Below are 25,983 nucleotides of genomic sequence, written 5' to 3' on the forward strand. Positions count from 1 at the left end.
CTGATCACTGGCCCTGCTTAGTCTGCGATGAGATTTGTGTATTTTCATGGGATTGTTTCAGATGTGACCTGCTGTCCCCCTGACACTTCTGGCACTGTCGACGTCTCCCTTGCTGTCTCTTCAGGTCTTGTTTATTGCCCACCCCCATCTTTTTCCAAGGCTCACGCTCCTTTGCAGCTAGCTAGCCTTGCACACTTGAATTTTCCGTTTTCACTGCTGTTGCATTAGGTCTAATAGCTGGAGCCAAATGGGATCTGCTGCCACCTAGGGCTGGCAGCCCGGCACTTGTGAAAAAAATTCCACTCCAAGGACCCAGCCCTTTAGGAGGAGACAGAGAGAGACAGATACAGCGTCAGCTGCTGCAGGATGCAGGCTACATGGGACTGCTTTGGTTCCTGTCCTTTCTGCATTCGACCTTCTTTGGAGATGAGGTAAAGCAAAAGGCGACGGATATTTCAGGTGCAATCGGCTGGCAAAGCCAGCTGACGCGGGTTGGGGAGAAAAGGAATGGTGTTTTTCCCCCCTGCTGGTAGCTGTATATTCAGGCTGCCAACCTGAGCTGCATATTAAGCAGGGTCAGCAGCATCCTCCCTGAAGCTGCAGGGGTTTTGGGGGGGAGGGTTTGTTGCAGGAGACATAGATGGTGGGGGGCACATTATGGGACTGCAGTCTCCGCATGGAGCAATCGCGGTGGGGCTTTCATTCCACACTCTGTTTTATTTTGAGGGAGATTGGGGCACGGTCGAAATCGTCATCTCCTCCTCCTCCATGGCGTGGGCAGGTGCCTAGACTCGGGGGGAACGTGGCTGCAGAATGCGTGTCCTGGCTCAGGTTGAGGCCGACCCAGTGCTGTGATGTCAGATCAGATCTAGCAGGTTCAGTGGGGACCCTGAGAGTTGTAGAATGGAAACAAAGCTCCCTGCAGCGGGAGGCAGAGCCTTGGCTTCAGCACAATGGCAAGGTGTGGGTGCCTTTTCTAGCGGCGCTGGTTGCTTCACAGACAGAGCAGGGCTAGTGTGGGCCTTGCAGCCGGGCTTTGCGCATGCTGCTTGGTAGGGGAGGGTCTGTCTGGAGAGGCAGAGAGACCCATAACGGCCACTGTGCCTGCCTTGTTTATCCATCGCTCCATCATCTGTACAGTGATTCTCCATCCTCGCCTCCGCATGGAGGGCTCTGCACCTTGGATCCCCCCACGCAGCTATGAACTCTGGGTGGGGGAAAAGGCATCTGGGCTTCCCACAGAGGGTTACGGTGCTGCTGGGTGCATGGCCGGGTTCTGCTGGATTCCTGACAGCTCGCAGCTTCCATGGCTGGGGGATTGCAGGGATGTTGGGGGGAGGGGGGGTCTGTTGTGCTGGGGGAAAGGGAGGTGACCAGGTGGCGGGTGCAGGCGGAGCTGGATCGATGCAGGGGTCTGTTGTTCTGGCTGATCATCCTCTTATCCTCACAGCCTGCCCACTCCGCGCATCAATCACAACGATGGGTCAGCTCAATCCTGAGTGTAACTCCGCCGACTCCAATGGAATTACACCAGGAAGGAATTTGGCCTGATATCGTATTGCCTTTCATCCAGCAGCATCCCAGACCGTCCCCGCGCACACACGCTGAGCTGCAGCTGTCTCTGGGGTGGAGCTCAGCAGCTGCGCTGCACTAAACACATGGCACAACATGTCTCTTCAATGCAGGGAATTTCAGGGAGCGCATAATGCCCTCCCCCAACCCCCCCACTGGGATCTAGCTAGGACGCCAGGGTTCCTGACTCATAGGGGAAATGCCAGGGGATCTCTTAGTGACCGCAAGGGGTCTGGGCCTCCGTCTTTTGTGATGAGACGTCAAACAGTCCCCCTGGCTGTGCAGCGCCCCCTAAAAGCCTGCTGGCAGCATTGCTTTGAAATTTGGAGGCCTGAGTCGTGGCTGATGGTTGGACCTTGTATGTCTCTCCTAGATCCAGGGGGTGTTTTCATGGGAGGGGGGCAGGGGCTGCTGTCTCTAATTGTGCTGCCCAGTTCAGTATTGCTGGTGCATAATTGGGAAGGGCAGAATGTTAAACCTGGGCTTGGTGTCTGGCTTCATTTGGGAATGCAGAGTCTCTGACGTCCCTGTGAGGAGACTGCCTGAGCTGGGCAGGAGAGACTGCCCTGAATTTCATTGCAAATTAGCTTTTCCAAGGCATTGGCGTCTTGCTGGGAGCAGGGGCCTGGAGGAGGCGAGGGAGTGCAGGGCAGGACTGAGGGTCTTCAGCAAAGCTGGGTGTTGGGAATGTCAGGGGAGGCCCAGGTTCGGAGTAGCAGGGGGACGGTGAGTCAGGATTGAGGGGCACCAGAAGGGCTGGGGGTTGGGGGCTGGAGGGAGCCCAGGACTGAGATAGCAGCGGGGCAGCAGGTCAGGATTGAGGGACAGTGGCAGCTGATTTTAAACAGCTTCTTGCATCATATCCTTGTGGCAGTTCTCTCCACAGCGTGGACGAGCAGGCAGAGGGCTCTGCCTCCACCTCCCTGTTTGGGGTGAATCGATGCTGCTGTGCTAATGGAACCTCTGATTCTGGGTGACACTTACCAGGCTGGACAGGCGTGGTTAAGAGGTGGGATCTCAGGGCATAGGAGGCAGCCAGTCCTCTTCCCCCCAGTTATTTTCCCCTCTGCTGCCCAGGCACTGTTGTCTCTTGCCCCTCTCTGCTCTGGGGTTATACCCACTCCACATCTCCACTATTCTTCAGTTCCTGGCCTGTCCCAGCCCCATATTTGCTGCGAGGAGGTTCGTGAGAAGCCAGGGAAACGTAGGGGAGGCTTGAAAACCAGCAGAAACATGTTCAGTAGCCTGGCTGGGGGAGTCTTTCGCCCCACAAAATGACTTTCCTTGGTTCCATTCCAGCACCCTAATCAAAAGCCAGCCCTGCAGGTGGTACGTTGCCCTGCCCTGAAACAGTCTGGGGCCTGTTCTAGTTCCCTGGGAATAGATCTTTCCTGGCTCTCAGGTTTCCACTGCATTCATAGCTGCATCTGCAGGTGCTGGCGAGAGGGAGGGGCAGGGCCGGCGCAGGGGAGATCTGACAGAAGTTGGGCACAATGAGAATCTCGATGTGGGTTGGGGGCTTGGACTCTGATCTTGGCAGTGAGATCTCGGAGACTGTGGAAGAGTCTCCCCTGGGCGGCCGTTAAATCCGGGCTGGACGGTGCGCTGTGAAACATACTAGATCGTTACTTAGAAGCTCCACTGTGCTGGGGCCTGCATGGAGCCAGTAGGAGACAGTCCCTGTCACAAGGAACTTGCAATTAAACGAGACCAGATAGATAAAGGCTGGGAGGGGAAACTGAGGCAGTGGTGGAGGAAACTGAGGCAGTGACCAGGGATGCCTCCAATGGAGAGCCTAAATCACCTAGGTCTTTCTCTAGCACCTCTTCTCTCTTGTGTATACAATCCATACTGGGGCGAGTTCTGCCCTCTCTTCCCGTGGACTTCTGGGGGATTGCGTGCAGGTAACTGAAAGCAGAATTGGAATGTGCTGCATCTCCTCTTGGGGGCTGGATCCTGATCTCGGGGATGCCAGTGCAAATCTGGGGTGGTTCTGCATCTGTACCAGCCTCACTGGGCATGAGGGCCAGATCCTGAAGTCAGGGGGGTGACTTGGGGTGCCCCTGAGATCAGGATCTAGCCCTAAATCCATTGAGTTAAATGGAGTGACTCCAGATTCACCCAAGTGTCCCTGAGATCAGGATCTGGCCTGCTGCCTCCCTTCACTTTCCTATGTCCTCTCCTATCTCTCCTCCCTTTAATCATTCCCACTAGGTCTCCTGCCCCCAGAGCAGGGGCTGGCGTATGCAGATCTGCCCAGGGGTGTGCGCCGAGAGGAAGGATCTATTCTGGTTCCTGGTGTGGTTCTGGTGATTTGTGGATGTATAAAATCCTGAGGCAGGTCCTGATCCCTGAATGCTTCGTTTATCTCAGAGCAAAACCAGATCCAAAATGAACACAGATCCCCGGGATCTCAGTGGGTTGCTAGGTGCTGCAGCAGGGCCATCCGTGCGGGATCTGCCTCCATGAGATGTGGCCTCGTTATTTCATTCTGGCGGCCTCCATCCGTTGTGCCTTGGAGACTGGCCGCTGGGGAGAACCCGGACGTCCAGGCCTGGTTGCTGTGGGGTTCTCTGTTCCCTTCTGCTGCTGCCTTTGCTCCCGGAGAGGCTTGCGTTCGCTTTATTGGTGTGGGGGAGAGGGTGCTTTGAGCTGCCTCTAGTTCGTAATGGTCCCTGCTGTACGGACTGGGATATGTTCAGAGGTGGGTGGGGCTAGTTCTCTGGAAAACCCTCCCTTGGGTCTGTTTGCGCTGCTGGTTATTGGGTTTCTCGCTCCCCCAGATGGGTCCCTTCTCCTGGAACCAGCCTTTACTCCGGTTTCAATGAGCGGGAGCTGGTAACAACATGCTGTTTAATGCCCCTTGGGACCTGCTGGGGAGGCTGCTGTGACTGAGATGCTGTTTTTCTCCCGTCGGGACTGTCCTCTGCTCTCTGCTGTTCCTGCAGCCCCCGGCCCCTCTGTCTCCACCCACGCAGCCCCCACTTGCTGGCCTGTCTGAGCTGGAGGCAGCCCCAGGGGGTGACAGTGGGGTATGGGTCTGAGTTTTGACCTGCACTAATTTGAAGCCAGGCAACAGCAGGTGCAGCTCCGTCCTGCAATACCCCTTTGTAACCTCGCTGTGCATTTCCCTCTCCCTTTCTCCCCCCACCCAGCTCTCTGCACCCCATTCTCAAGGGCATCTGTGTGACAGCAGCTGCTGGGAGCAGAGTGGCCAAACCGCTGCCTTTCGCAGCCAGGGGGGGCGATGGCACAGCTGATTGCGCCTTTATTCACCCTTCGTTCGCTGTCACAAACTCTTCGTTCCACCCGGTTGATCCCGATGCAGAATAAACCTCCCCTGGGATCCCCAGTGGGGGGAGGGCACCCTTCCTGTTCTTCCACAGCTCCCCTCTGATCCAGGGCTCCTGAGGATCAACGGTCCCATAACAAGGTGAACCCTGCAGGGACCTAACCAGCTCCCCTGGGACGCAAGGCTGGGAGAGGTAGGGAAGAAACTCCTGTTATTGGCCGAATTTGTAGCAACAGGAGATGGAGGCAGATGATCTGCATCCAGTCACCTACTTCCCCCTCGCTCCTGATCTACGCCCTAGAAGGCCCAGGCGACAGCAGAAGCACCTCGCACCCACCCCTCCCTATAAATGCCCAGCTGGGTACAAAGGCAGCTCCTGGCTAAGCAAGGGGAAGCTGCAGCCTGCACAGATGTTTTGACTTTCCACCCCAGTAATCTCCCCACAACATCTGGGCTGGTAGCTCAGACTCCTGAGCCTTGGGATGGTGCAGAATAGACCTAAGTCCTTAGCAGTGGTTTTAATTCTAACGCATGGAGGTGCCAATCAACACAATGCTACTGGTTTCCCCTCCCTTCCTTGTGCTGCATCGATTAAAATGGACCATTGCCACGTGAGAGCCGTGGGCCAAGGTGACGTGTTGTGGCCTTGGCAGATCTCCACGGTGAAGAGGAAGGCTCCCGAGGGTCGCTTGCTGGTGGATGCTCCGCAGCTTGAGGTCTTCAAACCACAATTTGAAGACTTCAGTAACTCGGACATAAGTTAGGAGTTTGTTATAGAAGGGGATGGGTAGGATTCTGTGGCCTGCTTTGTGCAGGAGGTCAGACTAGATGATCATATTGGTCCCTTCTGACCTATGAGTCTTTGAGTCAGGATCAGCAGATTTTACCCCTCATCAGGAATATTGCCTGGCTGAGTATCCAAGGATACCGTCGCTTGGGTTCTTGCAGGGCAACAGGGAATTAGACTTCCTGGAAATGAACATGGGAGTGTTTGCAGTGTGGGTCCCAGGCTGAGACAGAGACAAGGTTGTGGAGGGGTGGGATTCCTTTTATTGGACCAGCTTCTTTTGGGGGAAGAGAGATGCTTTCGAGCTTCCCAGAGCTCTTCTCCAGGTCTGGGGAAGGTAACCAGAGTGTCAGTGGAGCCCTGATAGTCCCGGGGGGTGGGGGCAGGAGAGAATGAAATTCCTGTTCGCCCATGGAGATGGCACAGGGGTCTCTGCAGAAAGTGTCTTGGCAGGTCCACATGGCCTGGCTCCGCTGGTCGCTGTCGAGAGGGCTGTCACCACAGAGGGTGCCCTCGGCTAGGCCCTGCCAAGCCTGGGCCTTGCTGTGCGTAGGGCTAATGCTCGGTCCCTTTCTGTATTGCTGGGTGCCGTGAGATGCTTCAGAGGGGCAGGTTTGTGCCAGACTCAGAACCGGGGCCAGGTCCTCAGCGGGTGTAAATCGTCACCTTTAATGAGTTCGGTGGGGTTATGGGGCCATGCACCAGCTGGGGATCTGGCCCTGGAAATCAGCAGCTTTTTTTATGTGCATTGATCAGCTGTAGGGCAGGGGGAGAGGGGAGTCTCTTCCCCCTGCTGGCAAAGTCCTGGGGTTCTGCTGGGACAGAGGCCAGCGGCTGATGGCAGATAAGGGCTAGTGGCTTGGGTTGGCAGTGGGGGCCGGGAGCGGCATTGGGAGCTTGCTGCCGAGTTACATAAGGGCTTTGCAGGGGGGCAGGCTCCATTTCTCTTAATTGATTTCCTGGCTGATGTTTCCCCAAAACTATCCTAACCGTTTGGAGTGTATAACAGCACTGAGCCAGGTCCTCAGGAGGTGATCTGCACTGCCGGGTGCCTGGCTCGTGACCTCTACGTCAAAGGTGTCGAGACACTTGGCCAAAGTCAGGTGATGAGGCACCGTCCCTTCCCTGAGAACCTGCACAGTTACAAGATAAGTAAACTGAGGCGCATAGAGGGGGAAAGACGTTGCTCATAGTCACACAGCGAGTTGATGGCAGAGCTGGGACCAGAACCCAGATGTCCTGAATATTACACCCCCCGCAGAGCTGGGGATGGAACCCAGGAGTCCTGATTCCCAGTCCTCTGCTCTGGTCACTACATCCCACTGTCCATGCCACAGGCCCTTGACTGTTCGCTCCTTGGGCCAGGTGCACGTCAGGTCTCTGCATAAAGTGCCACTTATGGTGAAATAACGAGCCTCACATTGCTTCCTGTACTGTGTTCTCAATCTTGCTTGGCCAATCTAATTATCTGCTAAGTGTGTGTGAGTGTCCACAGGGCCACACTCTACCTCCAGCTATGCCACTGGCCTCTTCCATAGATGTGGCTTGGCCAGAAGAGACCCTGGGTCCTGTCCATGGTGCTGAAGCCTGCGTGGGGGCAGGGCCATTGCAGCATGAGGAGTTACTATGGGCATCTGTCCCAAGTGAGATCCAGGCTCTATGGTGCTAGGTGCTGCACATACACACAATGGGAGAGCCCCTGCCCCAAAAAGCTTTTAATCTAAATAGGAAAGAATTGTGTGTGGGGGGGGAACTGAGGCACACGAGAGTTGGGGACTAGAACCCAGGTCTCCTGAGTCCCAGCCAAGTGCTGTTGACTTGTGGGAGTCTCCCTATGGCAGCATAAACCCTGCAGTTACCCCTGTGCATGGGGGGTTAGACTTCAATTGCTTCTACTGTCCAGTATTTTTTATTACAGTTTGAATGACTCACCCCAAGGCCTTTCCCCCTCCCTTGGCTTCCAACCTGTAGTTGGAAAGATGGGGAGGGATCTAAAAGGGTTGGGGGAAACATTCAGAGCAGCTAGTGCTGCTAGCACAGGAGCCCTGAGTTCTAATCCCAGCTCTTCCACTGACTCTGAGTGGCCTTGAGCAAGTCCCGTACTGCCTCAGTTTCCCCAAGCTATAAAACGGGACAATAACTGGCACCCAGATACGGCACCAGAACAGGAAGAATCAGGCTGGAACCGGGGATCTAATCATGGGTATAGGATCACTTGTTCCTCTGGGTCTGTGCTGCAATGAGTTGCCTTTGGAAGGTGTGAAGAATTACATAGCTGCTGAGAATTAAATCCCCCTCTGGGGAGAACATGGCATTAATTTATAATGATGAGAACCTTAAAATAACACAGGTCTCAGATGGCTTGTACAAGCCAGCTCCAGTGGCTCAGCCTGTCGCTGTGTGTGTCTGAGCAAGCGAGAGGGAGTGCACGTGCGTGCTGGCTGCACTGAGAAGTGAGCTCCAATGCTCAGAATGCACTTTCTGGTCCAGAGCAGAGTCCTGCGTTGCTGAAGCGAATGTTAGAGCTTCTCTGGAAAGATGCCAGCCTGGGAGACATGCTCTAGCCAAACATACGTCACTGGGCTTAAGAAAGGAGTGACTGGTGATCCGATGGTCTCTTCCAGCCATAAAAATCTCTGACTCACTCAGGTTCCCCCAGACTAAAACACCCATTGCAGACCGGGAGACCTAAGAAGAAGCAAATGGGGCTGTTGGCTGTACATCAAGCAGTTTATGCCTTTTCCACCCCCAGTGGAGATAACTTGTCCATGCCTCAGTTTTCCCCTCTGTAGAATGGAGATATGATAGTGACTTGCTTTTGCAAAGCTCTTGGAGATCTATGGCCGGGAAGTGCTATAGAGTCGCCAAGCGGTTACAGCACGGCGTGAATCACACGACACAGTGCTTGGACTAGGGCTGGAGCATGGCAAGGAAAACTGGCTGTGTGCGTGCCGGCAAAATCCAGCTGATTGTTATCTGTGTTGTGGTTCAGAGCTCCAGTGCTTAATGCCACACCAGCACTCAGGGAGGGGCTGGGCCTGCCCCAAAGAGTCTACGAGCTCCTTAAGTGTGACAGACAAAGGGTAGGAGGAGAAACAGCAGCCCAGGCAACACTGCCTCTTCCCAAGGTACAGTTCTCCTCTAGCCTGTGAGGTCAGGAAGAATTATTACCCTTATTTTAGTGGTGGGGAAGCTGAGGTGCTGGGCAGCTGTGATTTGCCCAAGGTCACGGGCAGGTCAAGGATTTGAACCTAGATCTTGTTAGTCAGCCATCCAGTAGCCTAGTCACGAGGCCAGCCTTCCTTTGGTAACGAGAGCCCTCAGAGGGGTGAATAACAAGGGGGCCAAAGATAATGATTGATCAAATATTTACTAAGGGAAAAAAGTGAAATTTGTGGCACAATTTGTTGAATTTTATGATTTAAGAAGAAGCGGATGGGTTTTCATTTTCCCTCTTTATCCTGCGGATATTTCATTATTCACCCTGGCCTCTGCTATGCAACAAGGTCAGATTAACAGTTCCTTCTGGCCATAAAATCTGTGCCTGTCTAGTGAGTGGGGTGAGGAAGCGAATACTTTGGATTGTTTTCATTAAAGAAAATGATGTTGCAAAATGAAGGAAATAAGATGTTCTGCTGTCACTGCTTCTGCCATCGGTAGCATCTGAGGCCAAGGACAGAAGGATGCTAGGATGAGAATCGAAGCTAATTAAAAAGGAGTCAATATATTTTTTTTCCTGACATGGTTTGAATGCCTTCGAGTGAGAAACGCTTTTTATCTAGTTTATCCAAAGGAGAGTTAAGACTGTGACCTGATCAAGTTCCTACGTGGTGAAGAGATTTCCCTAGTATCAGGCTCTTTATCTAGCAGGAACAGGCATCTAACATCTAATGGCTAAAAGCAAAAGATAGACAAATTCAGATTAGGAATAAGGGACACATTTTTAACCCTTGCAACAATTGACTTAGTGGTGTTGTGATGTCTCCATCACTTCAAGCCCCTAAATCACAAGTGGACGTCTTCCCAAGAGGTGCTGCAGATCCAACAGTCATTGTGGGATCGACTCAGAAATTGTTGGGTGGAGTACTCTGGCCTGGCTTGTGTAGGAGGTCGGACTCGGCGGTCATGTCAGTCCCTACAAATGTCTGGCTCTACGAAGGACCAGATGTTCAAAGGAGCCCAGCAAATCCGAACACTCAACCCCAGTGGGGTAATGCCCGCTATGGCAAACCCAGCCCTGCATTCTTCTGGGACTGCATTCATGCCCAGATGAAACGCTGAGTGCGGAACAGAAGCTCATCCATCTCACTTGATTTGAAGTGGACAAATCTTGCCACGGTACGAAATGACTCATTCAAGTGATATTCAGCAGCTTTGATTTGTAAATTGGTCCCTCCGCCCCCAGCCCTGATTTAAAACCAGTTGCCTACACCCCCCCAGAAGAGGGGTCAATCCCACTTCTATTGACGTCGACCACAAGATTCCAGACTGATGTCAGCGTGCGCTGGGCCATCTCCCCTGCTGTGCGAAAGGCAAGCACAGGAAAGGAAAACGCCATCAAAGCTTGGGAGGTCCTCAGGATCCCTGGTAAATATCTCAACACACTCCTGCCCCCAGGAAACACCAGTGCAGCTCCTGCTTCGTTAGAACCTGCGCATGCCCCAGCTGGACTCTGACTCTGGCTTCTACCTTCTACCTCTGGGAATGGGACATTTGCCCAGCAGCCAGTGTTCATTTGCAGTCTCCCTCTGTGTGAGCTCTGCCCCTTTGCGGCTGAGCTGGGGTTGGTATGAAGGTTAATGTGGGAATGATTTTTAAAAGCGTTCGGTTTAGGGGAAACAATCCAAACCAACTCTAGCGTCGATGTTTCTCATTCTTTGAGCTGCTTCTCTCTCTGGGCGTGGGCGTCTGCCGGCTGAAGGAGCTGCAGGAACAAGGCGATGATAGGCACAGGTCTCCTTATGCGCTCACATGCACCAGTGCACAATGGATGTAGGTTTGATGAGCTGGTCGCGTGTTATGCTTTTTTTGATTGGTGTAAATGCCTGGGCCAGGTGTGGGGCTATGAGGAATTGGGCCCGAGAGGTCAGGTGGTCAGCAGGGGTAAATTGACATGGCTGCATTGATTTCAGGGAAGCGATGGCCATTCGTGCCAGCTAAGATGGTGCATGAACAAGTGTTATCTGGAGATGAGAACCGTTAAAACAGACTCCGGGGGGTCAACTCATGTGATCAGATGAAGGGCTGAATACTCAGAAAGATGAGGGGGGGAATGCAGGAAGTCAGGGGAACAGGGAAGCAAGGAAGGGAGAGGGAGGGAATGAATGGGGGAAAGAGAAAAAGACAGAGCGAAAGAGGAAAAGTGGAGGAGGGGTGGGGAAGGAGAGACAGGACTGTGGGAGAGAGTGGGGATTAGGGAGTGTCCTATAGGAATTCCTCCCCCAGGCGTGGTAGCATTTCCAGGGATGGAGTTTGGGGGGGAATGGAGGAGCCGAGGCTGGGGGAATACTGCCACAGTCACACCCCATTTCCCATCATAGCCGGAAACCTGGGGCACCTAAATAATTTGTTTGCCCGCTGAACCAGAAAGACACATGCTGGTTAAAGCAGCTGACGGGAAGGCTGGCTGGAGGGGGCTTTGTGTGCCATGGGCACAGGGTGCATGCAAGGTGATGGGGGACGGGGATTCTTGTTTTCCTGTTAAATCCTTCCTTGGAAGCAAACAGACCCATTGGGATGCTGCAATATGAGGGAGGGCTGTCCTGCGGGGAGTCCTCTGCCACTTGCCTGTGTGCAGTCTTTACTCTGGTGGTGGAAAGTCCATTGCATTCTATTGTTTGTTGTCTGTTTCTAATGCCCATGGTGCAGCACTCAGACAGAGTCCCTGTGCCAAGGAGGAGAAATGTCCCCAACCCCCCTCCCAATTTTCCTTTAACATAAAAGTCTTTATGATTTCCTGATTGGGCTTCGTAGCAACCCACTTACAGTCCTGTCTGCACCTGGCTATCAAACCCAATTAGCTGGAGGACAGCCATGTGGTCTGGAGGACAGAGCCTGGGTGTCAGGAGACCTGAGTTCTAGTCCCAGTTTTGCTGCTGGTGAATCACTTCCCCTCTCTGTGCCTCAGTTTCCCCTCTCTAAGGTGGTGCTCTGAGATCTAATGACTGACAGCACTACATAATAGGCGGGTATTATGAGTGGAAACTAGGAGATGGACTGAACTGGTTTTTACTCAGACCCATCTGCTTTATGTCAGCCTAATGACGGCTCGGCTAGATCCTGCTCCCTCTGAAGCTTGCGTGTGTAAAGTGAGACACCAGCATTGGGTCTCTGTGCTTGGTGCTCTGTAAACACAGGACAAAGACATGATCCCTGCCCCAAAGAGCTAAACTTGGCTTTAGATCAGCATTCCTGGTTCCACGAATAGCCTCTTGCATCTAGTAGCTCGTGGAGTTTTGCATACTGACATCCTTCTATTATGTGCATTACGGTAGCACCCAGAGTCTCAGCAGGCATCAGAAGGCTGTTATGCTAGGAGCTGTACGTACGCACAGTGAGAGACAGTCCCTGCCCCCAAAGAGCTGTTCTTGTCTTGAGCTGGGCCCAGAAACCCAGGACGGAGCTGGAATTAACAAGCACACTTGCATCTATATTTGATGGCCTGGTCGAGAGCCCAGGAAAAGAAATGGAAAGCTTCTTTGCCTTTATATTCCAGCTGCTGGGGTGCTATTGGCTATCACCATAGCAACCAGAGAGCCTTGGCCAGGCTGTGATTGGCTGGCCCGGTTGGCAGCATCTCCATGGCTTTTCCTGATTGCCATGATTTATTCAGCAGCGCATGGGAATCGCCCACATTCGCGAGATTCATGAGGCTTCAAAGAGCCGCGGAGTCTTTTGTCTCCCATTGGGGCTTGTCTATGATTTATTTATTTAGTGGGGAATTGGCTTGGCTCTGGTTTAAAGGAACCCTCGGCCCATTATCTCTGCCTTGGCAAAGCTGCTTGAGTGGGGCCAGCTGGCCGGCTCGGGAAGGACATTGGGAAGAGGATAAGGGAGCCCAAAGTGCAAACAGACTGGGGAGGACCAGATGGTGTTGCACTGCTGTGAGGCAGCATGGAAGGTGTTTAAAGCACAGAAGTCGAGGACAGGACATCGGGAGCTTTGGCCCAGCTCTGGGAGGTGGGGAGCGAGGCAGGCCTGGGAGTCAGGACTCCTGGGTTCTCCTCTGGCTTGGAGAGGGAGTTTAGTCTAGTGGCTAGTGCAGAGGAGTCTGGGAGCCAGGACCCCTGAGTTGTGGCGAGGAGAGGGTGGGGGAAGTGATTGACACATAGGACTCCTGCCTCAGAGACTGATCTATGCCTCGGTTTCCCCCTTTGTCACATGGGAGTGATAATCTTTCCCTGCAGGACTGTTGCGAGGTTTAACTCATTGATGTCTGCAGAACAGTTCGAAGCCCTTGGGTCATAGGTCCTAAGTCAAGCAGGTCTGGAATTTTTCCACTGAAAGGGGTTTTAAAACAGGAAAGGGCGTTTTGACGGAGCAGAGATTTTGTGAAAGAAAATTCTGTTTTCCTTGAATGTTTTTGGCCTTGAAATGTGGAGACAGACAGAAAAGAAACCAAGACATCTGAGTTTTGTAGAAGTATTTTTTTCTTTTTTGCAGGGGAAAACCAGTGAATTTCCCCAGCAGCTCTGGTTAAATGACAGACCACCTGAGAGACTCACTGAGCTGCACGGTCTTGAATCTCAGTTGGGAGAGACCTTGCGCAGTTCACTGATGAGTGGGTGACAGTGCCCCCTGGTGCCCCACCTGCAGAGCAGGTGAGTGTTACAGGCCTACCGAGGAGGGTTCATTCGTTAGCTTGTGCTTTTAGGTCCATGGAGCAGCCCCTGGTGGGTCAGATGCGAGGGCGTCCGTCGTGGTTTTACAGGCTGGAGGGAGGGGTTCTTGGCTGCTGCCTCGGCCCCACTACCAGGGGGTTTTCTGCTGCTGCTGGTCCTACTGTCTGACTCTCTGGATCGCTGGAATAACCCTCTCTAGAGCTTATCTGGAGCCTCTCAGCAGCAGATCTCAAGGCGCTTTACAAAGGAGGGTGCTCACATTATCCCCATTACACTGTGCACTGGTACAGCCTTAGACCTGAATCCATATCCGGGGGCAGCTCCGTGGGGGAGGGTGTTGCAAGCTTGGCTGTTAACCCAGCTGTGGCAGATAACACCAGCGTCTGGCTCTCTCAGAGGTTCGAGCACTAACGCAACTTTACATCAGTCTAGTTAAATCCTGGCCGCTCCCCGCTGCCCCAAGGCACAGGCAGGGCTAGTTCCTCACATGTGCGCCTAGTGAAGGGCCAGGAGACTGAGCTGTGGCTGCTTCCTCCTTATGTCCAGTGTTGGAACAGGAAACGCGGGTGCACTGACACACCCTTGCACTCCGCCACTGCACCGCACACGGGCCGTCTCCTTCCCAGGCGCCGGCTGCCGCCCCAAGCCACATGCATGCCCGCTCGGAGGCACAACCGCACAATCCGACTGGGCTACAATCACACCCCGAGAGAGACTGTGGGACGCACACCCACCGTGAGACCTAGTGGGTAGCACCCACGTCCTGAAAGACGCCCGTGCTCTGTGACGCGTGCAGAGACACGTGTGCGCTGACACACTGGGACACAGGCGCACGTGAGCTGCTGCCCGCTCACCAGCCCTCTGGCAAGCTCAGACGTTTAGCGGGCACTGACCGTGGAACAGGGAAGCAGCTATTGTCCTGCTCTCTTGCTGGCCTTGTGCGAGCTCTTCCAGGACACCCTACGCCGAAGCCAAGGGGCAGCAAGCAAACGCCACCAGCTCTGAGGGAAACAGGAATGTCACAGCTCAAAGCCCGACCCATACGGCTGCCATCCTGATGCATCGAGACGGGAAATTGCAGCCTGGGCAGCACAAAGGAGTCTTGCATGGACCACCACCGGCGCGCCATTAGCAATGACCCTGCAGTGCTATTAAAGCCCTAGAACTGCCCATCACCCCCTCGCGCTGCTCTCCTTGTGGGGATGCCCATGTCACCCTGCAGTTCCCATGGAGGACAATAAAGGACCCATGGTCTCCCCGTTCGCACGGGGAGCTGTTGGGTCCTGCACCCACATGAAAATCTCTCGCAAGAGCCAGGGAGCCGTGTGAAACCATTGCAGCTACCATGGTAACTGTCCCCCAGACGCAGAGTCCTGAGCAACCAGCATGATTGATTATTCCTCTGCCCGCTCATACGATCCAATCGCCACGGGCTACCTGGTAATGCCTTTGTCCCCATTATCTGAGACCCCAGGGTGTGACCCTTTCATGCACGCAAGATGGCTCTGCCTTTCCAGGCGCTTGTGCAAAGGTAATCGCAAAGGGCCAGCCTCTGATCTCACTTACACGGATGTAAAACCAGAGCAACTCCGTTGTGGGCAGTGTGGATTTAAATCTGTAGCGGGGAACAGCAGCTGGCCTAGTGCAGTTCATGCTGATGTCCATTAAAGAGGCCACTGGGTTTCGGTGCCCAACTTGAGACACTGAGGCCAGATTTCCAAGGGCTTAGCACCCGACGTGCGGCGCTCTTGGGAAAGTGTGGCCCTGCTGGGGATGCTGAGCCCCTCTGAAAATTCTAGCCATGGGACCTGAGTTTTAAGGAGTGCTGAGCACCCCCTGCTCTCATTGATGGCTCTTACCTCCTAGCGGCTTACTGACGTGCACAGTGCATTGAGAGCCTCGGCTGGCAGGTGATACAGGAATGCAGCTGGGGAGATGGTGAGCATTGAGGGGCAGGGACTGTCTTTTTGCTGTGTGCTTGTACAGCGCCTAGGGGGTGACTGGGGCTCCTGGCCGCTACCACAGGAAAATTATTTAATCCTAATTAAGTCGTGGCTGAAAGAACCATTCACCCAGCTCTTGGTTCAGCTGACACATTGGGCAGCAACACCTTTCTGTCGTGGGTCCCCGATCGAAGAGAGAGCGAGTGAGCGTGTGTGTGTGTTGTATTTTAGGTTCAATTTTTGTTCCGTTGTTCAGTTCGGGGGCACCGGAGCAGCTCCCGGCTGCTCACATCTGCGATTCTGGTTCAAACCTAGGCTGTGCAAAAACCATCTAGTGGCTTGTTGGTGGCACCAGGGTGAATGAGTCCTGATCTCGGTTGAGTTTCCAACAGATACATCACAAAGACCCACTAGTGCCGGTTATTGGTAAGGGCCAGATTTCCCTCAGTGTGGGAGTGGGATGCCCATTGTTCTTGGTGGGGGAGGGGAGAGATGCCCCATTGTTCTCAGTGGGAGCTGCTAGGTGCTGAGCAATTTTGCAAACCTACCCCTAAGGGTTCCCTTTGGTTGCCCCCTCAGCAGAGTGGCAAAGGGCTGAATGGGGCAGCAGGAATCCAAACTTCCCCTTGGGCCCTGCTGGGGCCCCCTGGGGTTAGGACTGAGGCCCATTGAACTGGGGTGGAGGTAGCTCCCCTGCAACTCCTCCCCTCTGAGGGTTCCCCCGGGGCATCCCATGCGGTGCCGAACCCCAGGCAGAGGGAGGGGGATGCACCCTCAGAGGCAGCAGCAAAAAGTAATTTTAACCCATGCTCCAGTTGAGGAGGGCTGGTGAGGGGGCTGCTTTCCTAGCCCCCATGCAGCATGTGAAGGAATGAACATGCCCAGCGCTTGCTCGTGATAAACAAAGCCCAGCCGCCGTCTCTGCTGGGATTGTGGAGATGCTGGGGGTGGAGCTGGGGCTGCTAGGAAATTAGCTGATCACGGAAGCCCCCCCCGGTGAATGAACATTGATGAGGCGCCTGGGACAGGGCCGAACATGCAGCGTGCACCGGGACATTGGATGCCCCCCAGCCTGCCGGCCAGGCCCTTGGGATAACGAGTGCAAAGACAGGTCCTCCGGGACGCCCTGGCCTGGGACGCAGAGCCAGTGGGGCAGGAGAAGGCGCTGGGGGCAGCCCTGAGAGCTGGAGGTTAGAGGGGATAGGGGAGGCTGCGGGGTGGGATATGGGGTGAGCAGGGGAGGGAGGGCACAGGGGACTGGACGGCGGGGGATAATTGCCCTGTTCTGGTCATTCCTTCTGAAGCACCTGGCTCTGGCTGCTGCCGGAAGACCCGATACCGGGCTAGCCGGACCGTTGATCTGCCCCAGTACGGCCTGCAGTGAGGCGGGTATGTGGTGAGGCAGAGGGGACTCAGCAAGGTGGGGGCAGGTGGGATGGGGAAAAGGATCCTTTGTTGTTCCCTTCCAAAGGAAAAGAAAGAAAAAGGAATGAGAGGGAGGGAGAGGACCCAGGAGAGCTGGGGGGAGACAGACAAAGGGAGAAGGCAGTGGAGCAGGTGTGGGGGAGAGACGGCATCTCTGGGGGGCTTGTGCAGGGTGCTCAAGGGTGAAGGAAGGAGAGGGACAAGGGGACGCTTAGGAGTCGAGGGGCCAGGGGTTGTAGGGTCACCTGTCACTTGGAGGGCAGGTGGCTGGGCCTGGCTGATGAATTGCCTGCTTGGAGTTAACCCTTTGCGTTCCCCCGTGCATGCTGTTCTCGCTTGGGCTAGGGGAGGGGGGCGCCTGTTCTTTTTTAACCTAGTTAGGGCAAGTGGGCTGGACGATCCGGGGGGGTGTCAGCTGTGTGTGTGTGTCCGGGGGTGGGGGGGGGAGTAAACACTAGGGTGTGGTTCAGAAATGGCCCATAGGTTACAGGCTGAACCTGCTGCAGGGTTGCACTGTTGCTCCTGGGTACTCCAGGGTTTTTCCTGAGCCCTCTCCTGCCAGACGGCAACTGTGTTGGCTGCGGGGTTGGACTCGTGCCACTGCCGTGTCTAAAGGCCCCTTTACCCTCACTGAGCAGCCCTGTGATGCTGTGCACAGAGGCGATGCCGGGAGATGCCCAGCCCCTGCTTTGGGCATCACGAAGCCAGTGTGAGTGCCTGGGTAATGCATCATACACAGGTGATTGGCACTGGTGTCCCCCCACTCCTCGGTCTCCCAGCTCGGGGCCACGCTGCCAGCTCCTCCCCCCTGGGTGCCACATGCCAGGCACTGCCAGTGCAGCACTGCCTGGGAACTGGATGATTGCCTGGCACATTGCAGGGCCAGCTGATTCCTGCAAACCTGCATCTCCTTGCATTAGCTCGGCTAACTGCAAATCCCCTCCCTAATAAGGGAACCTGGCTGGGCTAATGCTGCCTTGCAAATGCTTCCTAATGGTGCTAATGTTGTAATCAGGCTGGGATTAGCTGTCCCACGCTGGAGGTTATGGGAGCTCCGTTATCTGGGGTGAGAGCCGTGCCGGCTGCCCCACCAGCTGAGACAGGCCCAGGAATGTCCGCCAGGACAGCGGCAGGTTGGTGATGTGGGACGGGGCCTCTGCTGCCAAGCTCTGAGCTGCCGCATCTTGTGCCAGGAGAGGGGGAAGGAGGAGGAAAGAAAAGAGGGTGATTGCAGAGGAAGGGAAGGGGTGGGAAGAGCGAGACGGGGCCCTGCAGAGAAGAGGGCACATTGGAGTAACAGCACGGGCTAGGCCTGCGAAGCCAGCTGCTGTGTGAGCTGTATCCATGTGCCTCTGTCTTTACCCCTGTGGCCTGTCTGACAGCCCCCCTGCTACCCCAGCCCTGGGCTCCCCCATCCCTGAGCTCTGCTGGTGCCCCTCAGTCCTGACCCACAGCCCCCTGCTACCCCAGCTCTGGGCTCCCCCATCCCTGAGCTCTGCTGGTGCCCCTCAGTCCTGACCCACAGCCCCCTGCTACCCCAGCCCTGGGCTCTCCACAGCTCTGTCAATGTCCCTCAGTCCTACCTGACCCACAGCCTCTCTGCTACCTTAGCCCTGGGCTTTGTCCCCTCATCCCCCATGACTCCGCTACTGACCCTCAATCCCAACCTGAGCACTTCCTGGAGGGCCAAGTCCTACAAGCACCTCCACATGCAGCGCTCCCCCTGACTTCAGAGGGAGCCGTGCTGCTGGGCCAGAGGTGTGAGGCACCCTGAGGAAATAGAACTGAACTGGGTGCGTGCCGGGCGTGTCCTTCCAGGGGGAAAGGCAGGAGAGACCCAAAGGAGCCGTGACCTGATCTGAGGATCCCCTTGGCCGGGGCCTGCTGCTCTCTGAGCCCCGGCAGCTCCGTCACCCCCCAGCAGGATCCTTGGCCCAGTTCCTTCCCAGGAGCTTCGTCCAGAAAATGCTGCAGCAAGAGGAGCGGAGAACAAGGAGGATGGGCAGGCAGGCTGAGGGAGGCATGGCAGAAATACTGGTGGAGGAGATGGTCAGTGAGCTGCAGCAGATGGGGAGAAGGTTGGCTGGGGAGATGGGAGTGAGAGAAGAGATGATTCCTAGAAGGATGCAGGGTAACGTGAGCTCACTGGGCAGGTCCTAAGGCAGCGTGGCTCAGTGGGTAGGGTCCTGCCATTCCCAGCTCTGCTCCTGGCTGGCGGGGTGACCCTGGGCAAGTCACCCCCCTCTCCTGTTCCCCTCCAAGGCCTTCATCTATTTAGACTGGACGCTCTTTGGGGGAGGGACGGTTGCTTCCTACGTCCACCTGTGGTGCTGAGCATGCAGGTCTGGGGCCAGTTCTCAGCCCTGCTGCCGACTCCCTGGGCGAACTCGGACAAGTCGCTGACTCTCTTTGGGCCTGAGGTCCACAACTGACAGGTAGGACTAATAACCCTGCCTTGGTCTGTCTTAGACTGGGGCAGGGGCTGGCTCTCCAGGTACCACCCTGGGGCTCCATCTTTTGCTATGGTACTTCCCTGGCCTCCCCTTACTTGGGATCTGAGCCTCTGCCCATCTGTAATGGATTTCTCCTGTTAGCCAGCGCTGAATTGGGACCCGCACCCCCCACCCCATGCACAAGCCCCTCGCGCTTCCGCTGAACACTGCTGGAACACACCTACAACCCGGTGCACCAGGGTGCAAGGGGTCCCTGCCAGGGATGACGCACCCATGTCTCTCTATTTCCCCAGACGCTGGAGGAGCTGAAGATGTCTGGCTCCACAGCATCATATGACCAGCTGGTGCGGCAGGTGGAGGCGCTGAAGAAGGAGAACACACATCTGCGGAGAGAGCTGGAGGACAACTCCAGCCACCTCTCCAAGCTAGAGAATGAGACCTCGGACATGAAGGTGATGGCGCTGGCAGCCCCAGGGCCCAGCCCTTGCTGAGCATGTCACTCAATGCCCTGCAGCAGGGCGGGGGGGTGGGTTTCCCGGAGAGAGAGGGGGGCCTAGTGGGCAGAGCACAGGGCAGGCAGCTGGGGGGTCCAGCGTTCTGACCCCTCCGCTCTGCTTTTGACTCAGGCAGTTGTGGTGCTTCTCTGGGCCACATTCTGTTCAGATTTACACCTTGGTGAGGCAGTGAATTTGCCCTTTCCGTACCTCAGTTTCCCCACCTGGAGCTAAGACTCTTTTCCCTCCCCCTTTCCCCCCCCAAAAAAAGGGTTAATCAGGTCCGCTCTGTACTAGAGCTCATTGGGGCATGTATTTCAAGTCCTCCCCCACCCCCGCAGCTTGTGCTTCAGTCAGACCATGGGGAGAGCAGTAGGAGCTGAGTGGTTTCACAATCTCCCCCTTTGTGCCCCCACCCCACCCCTCTGCTGGCCTGACTGGAGCGAAGCCGGCTTCGCCTCTCGTTCTCCCGCTGCTGGGAAGAGCTGGTGAAAGGGGCTGAGCACAAAGCCCTGGAAATTAATGTTCTTTGCCCATCCCCGGGGCCCATGGGTGTAACCTGCACTCTTGCAGCATGGTGTCGTGTTCCTCACTGGTGATGCCGAGGCCTTGCATAGCAGCTTGTGGGCCAGCGCCAGCCATGGCTAGTGTAAGTGGGGGCTTGATCCCTGCTGTTAACAACCCACCCAGGAGTGCAGCCAGCCTGCCCTACAGGGATCCCCCTTAGAAGTAAGAGGGGAGCCCCGTCTCCATGGCCCATTTTCATCTTGGCTTCTCTGCAGTGGCCTGGCTGGCTTGACTTGTTTGTGTTGTGTTCCTCTGTTTGTTAGGAAGTCCTGAAGCATCTTCAGGGCAAACTGGAGCAAGAGGCCCGGGTCATGGTGTCCTCCGGACAGACAGAGGTTCTGGACCAGCTGAAAGGTGAGTGAGCCCGAAGATGTGGCCGGTCCAGTGAGGTGAGGGCAGGTGGGATTCTGTTCTGCACAAGGGGAGTCCTGCAGAGCTCCTGGTGGCCGGTGGGGTGATGCAGCAAGAAGCCCAGAACCTGGGGGCCAGGGGCAACATGGAAAATAAATTGTCCTTGATCCAAGAAACGAGAAGGCCAGTGTTCTGCATGGTGGGGAAGACTGGAGCCAGGACTCTGGGGTTCCAGCCCCAGCTCAGATTGGGGAGTTGTGTTCAGTGGTTAGAGCAGGGTCCTGGGGGTTATCGGTCCTGGGTTCTGTTGCTAGCACTGGGAGGGGAGTAGAGTCTAGCGGATGGGCTGCTGGGCCAGGACTCGGAAGATCTGGGTTCTTTTCCCAAATCTTCCACTGACTCCCTGTGTGACCTTGGAGCAGATCCTGATCCTTACTATGCATCAGGCTCTACTTAACTTTACACACATGGAAGCCGCATGTTGCAAGGGTGGGAGGGACAAAGAGTTTCTAACCCCAGGCTGTTCATTTAATAATAGGAATCCAAAGCCAATGATCCACTGACTCCTTCGATGCACCCATAGGTCCTGATCCCGCAAACACCTACCTGTGTGCTTTAAACACACAAGCAGTTTCATTTGCTTCAGTGGGGCTACCCTACTTTGCACTATCTGAGGGACTGCCCCAGGACTGGCCCTGGACCAAAGGGTGCCTCAGGCGAGGACCGCCTGTGGCGGCCCCCGCCTCCATTTGAATACCTAATTTTTATTGCATTTGTAGCCCATTTCATGCCTCTGATGCACAATTTACATGCATGATTTATCCCTGTCATATAAGACGATACATTTGTCTGCTAACATGAATAAATACAGATGTACAGATCCTAACAACAAAAGCAGCACCCCGAGTCCGGCACCCCCCAAGCCTGGCACCTCAGGTGCCCCTATATCCAGCCCTGTTCCTTCCCGATCCCGGTGCCAAGGGACTCCCTGGCAGAGCCAGCCTGCATCCTGTTCAAACACAGCTGCGTATTCTCCTCCCAATGTGAGCAGAGCTTGAGAAGGTGCTGGCCCACTTAACTCCCCTTAACTCTGCCCACTTCCAACTGAGTTTGAACCATCTGATCCATGAGCAGCCTTCGCTTTGCTGGGAAATGCATTTGGCGTATCGGGGCAGCATATTATAAGATACTAGCACTCCCCACTCCCACCATGCGGACTTTTGCTGGTGTGGACTGGACCAGACTGTGTGATAAGCAGGGTTCCCTGCCCCACCTGTGCCCTGGTGTATGGGATTCACCCGGGCGAAAGGAGGGGCAGGGATTGTGTGAGCTGTCACCAGGCCTCAGGGCTTCTGATGGGGCTGAGGATGCAGCTGTAAGTGGCTGCTGGCTGGGACAGTGTAGCCTGGGTTCCCCACCCTCTCCTGAAGCTGGGCTGGCCAGCGGCTGGATCCTGGCAGAGGTTGGTTTGGGGATGCTTTGCAATGCTACAATCATCCTCTCGGGGGAGCAGCGCTCCAGGGCTGGGTCAAGACCCAGGGGCCACTAGCAGTTCCCGCTGTTCCTCCGAGCACCATCCACATGAGGGTACCTTGTTCCTGCTGCCCCCCCAGCTCTGCAGATGGACATCACCAGCCTCTACAACCTGAAGTTCCAGCCTCCCGCCCTGGCGCCCGAGCTCGCCTGCCCCGAGGGCAGCCCCGTGCACTCAGCCGCTCCCCAGAAGAAGGACAGCATGGGGGAGCTGAGTCGAGCCACCATCAGGCTGCTGGAGGAGCTGGACAGAGAGAGGTAAACGTACACACCCGTCTGTCTGTCTCCGTATGCCCATACACCTCCGTCTGTCTGCCTGTTCCCTGGCACCCCTGTCTGCCTGCCTGTCCTCTTACACACCCGTCTGTCTCCGTATGCCCATACACCTCCGTCTGTCTGCCTGTCCTCCTGCACCCCTGTCTGCCTGCCTGTCCTCTTACACACCCGTCTGTCTGTCTGTCTCCGTATGCCCATAGACCTCCGTCTGTCTGCCTCTCCCTCTGCACTGCTGTTTGCCTGTCCGTCCTCTTACACACCCGTCTGTCTGTCCCCGACACATCCCTCTGTCTGTCGCCTCTCCCCCTGTGCACCCATCTGTCTGTCTGTCCCCCAGCACATCCAGGTGTCTGCCTGTCTGTCTCTCTCCGTGCTGCCCCCATCACCACAGTGTCTGAGCCTTAGCTTGTCGGGTGGTTAAGGGGCCCCTTTGCTGCTCCCATTACCCAGTATCCCATGCAGCCCAGTGTTCTGCCCATTCACCTTGCTGCGTGCCCTGGCCTGGGATGCTCCCGGGGCCATTAGCCAGCCCTTCAGCTGGGCTCGGTGTGGGGAGAGCCTGGTGAAGAGGCCCCTAGAGGATTTGTCTCTCTTCTTGTCGCTCTTCCCCCTCCTTGTGAGGTTTCTGGCTGGGCCTGGGGTTGGGTCGGCGTCAGCTCAGCACCGGGGGTGGGGTCCATGGAGTGGGGGGTCCGTGACTGCTTGCCCTCTACCCACCTCCCCTTCTTCAGGTGTTTCCTGCTGAGCGAGATTGAGAAGGAGGAGAAGGAGAAGCTCTGGTACTACACGCAGCTGCAGAGCCTCTCGACGCGCCTGGACGAGCTACCTCACGTGGAGACGGTGAGTTCCTGGGCTCAGGACCCAGCCTGAGTCCTGAGCCGACAGGGATCCCTCCTCTGCCAGGTGTACGTGGATGCTGGGAGGTCCCAGGGGCTCATGGGATGTTGAGGACTCAGCCCAAGCCCTGAGCGAGTCCCCTGCCCTGTAGGATGCGCTTTGCCCCATGGGATGTGCCTCCTGCAGGGAATACCCTGTGCTGGGTAGAGCAGGGCCAGGCAGACTGCTGGGATCTCTCCCCTCATGCCCTGCCTCTCCTCCCGGCTCCCAGTTCTCTATGCAGATGGATCTGATCCGGCAGCAGCTGGAGTTCGAGGCCCAGCACATTCGCTCGCTCATGGAGGAGCGCTTCGGGACGACCGATGAGATGGTGCAGAGGGCTCAGGTCAGGGCAGGGGAGCTGCTCCCTTCCCGTGGGTTATTTCCCTTCAGCCTCACCCTTCTTCCCCCAGTAATGCAACCCCCCTTTGCAAAACCAAGTAATGGGAGGGATTAGACTGCAAAGCTCTCTCCTCAAAGCAAGGCAGTGTGTTTGTGTGTGCGGGGGGAAGTGGATTGGGAAGCAACAACCCCCCAAAAAAAGATGGGAAATGGGAGGCACTGGGGGAGATCAGGCTCTCCCCTGTCACTCCAGAAATTTGGGTAGTGGTGGGGGGGACGAGGGTGCAACCCCCCTACTCACAAAACAGGACAATAGGGAGTGGGTAGGAATCAGGATCATGTTCTACTATGGGGTGGTTTATTTTTGCATGGGGGAGTAGCTCCTCTGGGAAAGGAGTGCCCCCCCTTTCCTTTGTCCCCCTTCACCACCTGGTGGCTGAGTCTGCCTCTCTAGGGCCCCATGCTGCCTGACCCCATCCTTTCACGGGACACGGCTGGAAGGCATTGTAGGGGGCGGTGGGGCTGGCGTTTGCTGACTCTGTGGTTAAATCCCCACAGATCCGAGCTTCCCGGCTAGAGCAGATTGACAAGGAGCTGATGGAGGCTCAGGACCAGGTGCAGATGTCGGAGCCACAGGTAACGGAGCAGGAGCTGGGTCCGCTGGGCCTCAGGCTGCAGCCCCCACGGGAGGAAGCGGTGGTGCTAACAGAGTCCCTGTCCTGTGTTTGCAATGCCCCTGTGCACCCCTCTCCTCCCCCCCCCGTGTCACCCCTACATGTGTACACACCCAGCCATCAACACCGCGAGTGTTGCTCATTCACTGGCACGCACAGCATCACCCACAGGTGTGCACACCCGCACTTTCACACCTATGCTCCAGACTCATGTGCACACTTACGTGTGGGCTCGCACACTCACACCTGCCATTTGTATCAGAGGGGTAGCTGTGTTAGTCTGGATCTGTAAAAGCAGCAAAGAATCCTGTGGCACCTTATAGACTAACAGACATTTTGGAGCATGAGCTTTCGTAGGTGAATACCCACTTCGTCGGATGTGTGTAGTCACCCAGAAACTCCCCTGCACTGACCCATTGCACACGCTCCCGATGGGGGCTGGTGCTTACGAAGACAGGTATGCTCTCCCCCCCTACCACCACCACAATGGTCCAGGTGTGCCCGTTCTCCACCTGCACACACCCCTCATTGCACCAATGTGGGGGAGACCTCCCTTGCAGACACAGCCCAGGCCCATATATATATATCTCATACACACACACCTCTATCTAGGCAAGGCTGGCCTTTGTGCTAACACACAGGGCCAGGAGAGGGGAGACCTGGGCTCGCCACTCACTCCTGATCCATGTTCCCCTTTCTGTGCCTCAGTGTCCCCCTCTAACAGGCAGGATGATACTTTTAGTCTCCCTGGCCCAGAGCTTTGCTCACTGGTATTTACAAAGGGCTTGGAGATCCTCAGGTGAGGGTCTAGGGCCGTAGCCCAGACTGTCTCCCCCATCCTCTGCTCTCCAGTGGCTGGGGTCTCTGCAGGGCCTTGCTGTGGCAGGCAGCAGCTGGGCAGCATCTCTGGCATTTCCCTCTGCCCCAGCTGGAGGTCGGGGTGTATTTCTCCGGTGCTCGCCCTTGGGAGCAATTCGCGTCCCATCCGCAGGCCTGGGCACTGTGTCTGGACAGCCTGGCTGGTCAGGCAATGGCAGAGTCACGTGGGCCATGGCAGCGCTGGCTGCATTTGGGTGGATGAGGGGCATGTGGACTCTCATTCTGCGTCCAGGATGGGAATGCTGGAGGAGGCTGCTTGGCATGGGGGTGAGAATGGTGCTACAGCAGGGGCGGGCAAACTTTTTGGCCTGAGGGCCACATCGGGTTTCCGAAATTGTATGGAGAGCCGGTTAGGGGAGGCTGTGCCTTGTCAAACAGCCAGGTGTGGCCCAGCCCCTGCCCCCATCTTACCACCTCTCGCCCCCTGACGGTCCCCCTGGGACACCTGCCCCATCCAAACCCCCTTGTTCCCTGTCCCTTGATGGCCCCCCCGGGACCCCTGCCCCATCCATGCCTCCCCGTTCCCTGTCCCCTGACCACCCCCGGACCCCCTGCCCCTGACGGTGTGGCCCGGATGTGGCCCGCAGGCCGTAGTTTGCCCATCTCTGCACTAGAGGCAGGCGGGTCTCCGAGGCCTCCCCACCCCACTGAGTGGGGGGGGCAGGCCTTTGTGTGTCT

The 25,983-nt window shown here is 56.0% G+C and overlaps 1 protein-coding gene across 1 annotated transcript in view; it reads left to right on the forward strand.

Annotated features, from left to right (window-relative positions):
- Positions 1 to 242: 242 nt before the first annotated feature.
- Positions 243 to 25,983, forward strand: part of APC2 (APC regulator of Wnt signaling pathway 2) — a 43,492-nt gene continuing 17,751 nt past the window's right edge. The window contains exons 1-7 of the mRNA XM_032791167.2: positions 243 to 431; positions 19,607 to 19,765; positions 20,638 to 20,728; positions 22,339 to 22,516; positions 23,266 to 23,374; positions 23,643 to 23,756; positions 24,311 to 24,388. Of these exons, the coding sequence (XP_032647058.1) occupies positions 378 to 431; positions 19,607 to 19,765; positions 20,638 to 20,728; positions 22,339 to 22,516; positions 23,266 to 23,374; positions 23,643 to 23,756; positions 24,311 to 24,388 (783 nt within the window). The 5' untranslated portion in view covers positions 243 to 377. The remainder of the gene's footprint in view (positions 432 to 19,606; positions 19,766 to 20,637; positions 20,729 to 22,338; positions 22,517 to 23,265; positions 23,375 to 23,642; positions 23,757 to 24,310; positions 24,389 to 25,983) is intronic.

Source organism: Chelonoidis abingdonii, chromosome 11, assembly GCF_003597395.2.
Source record: "Chelonoidis abingdonii isolate Lonesome George chromosome 11, CheloAbing_2.0, whole genome shotgun sequence".
NCBI classification, from domain to species: Eukaryota; Metazoa; Chordata; order Testudines; family Testudinidae; genus Chelonoidis; species Chelonoidis abingdonii.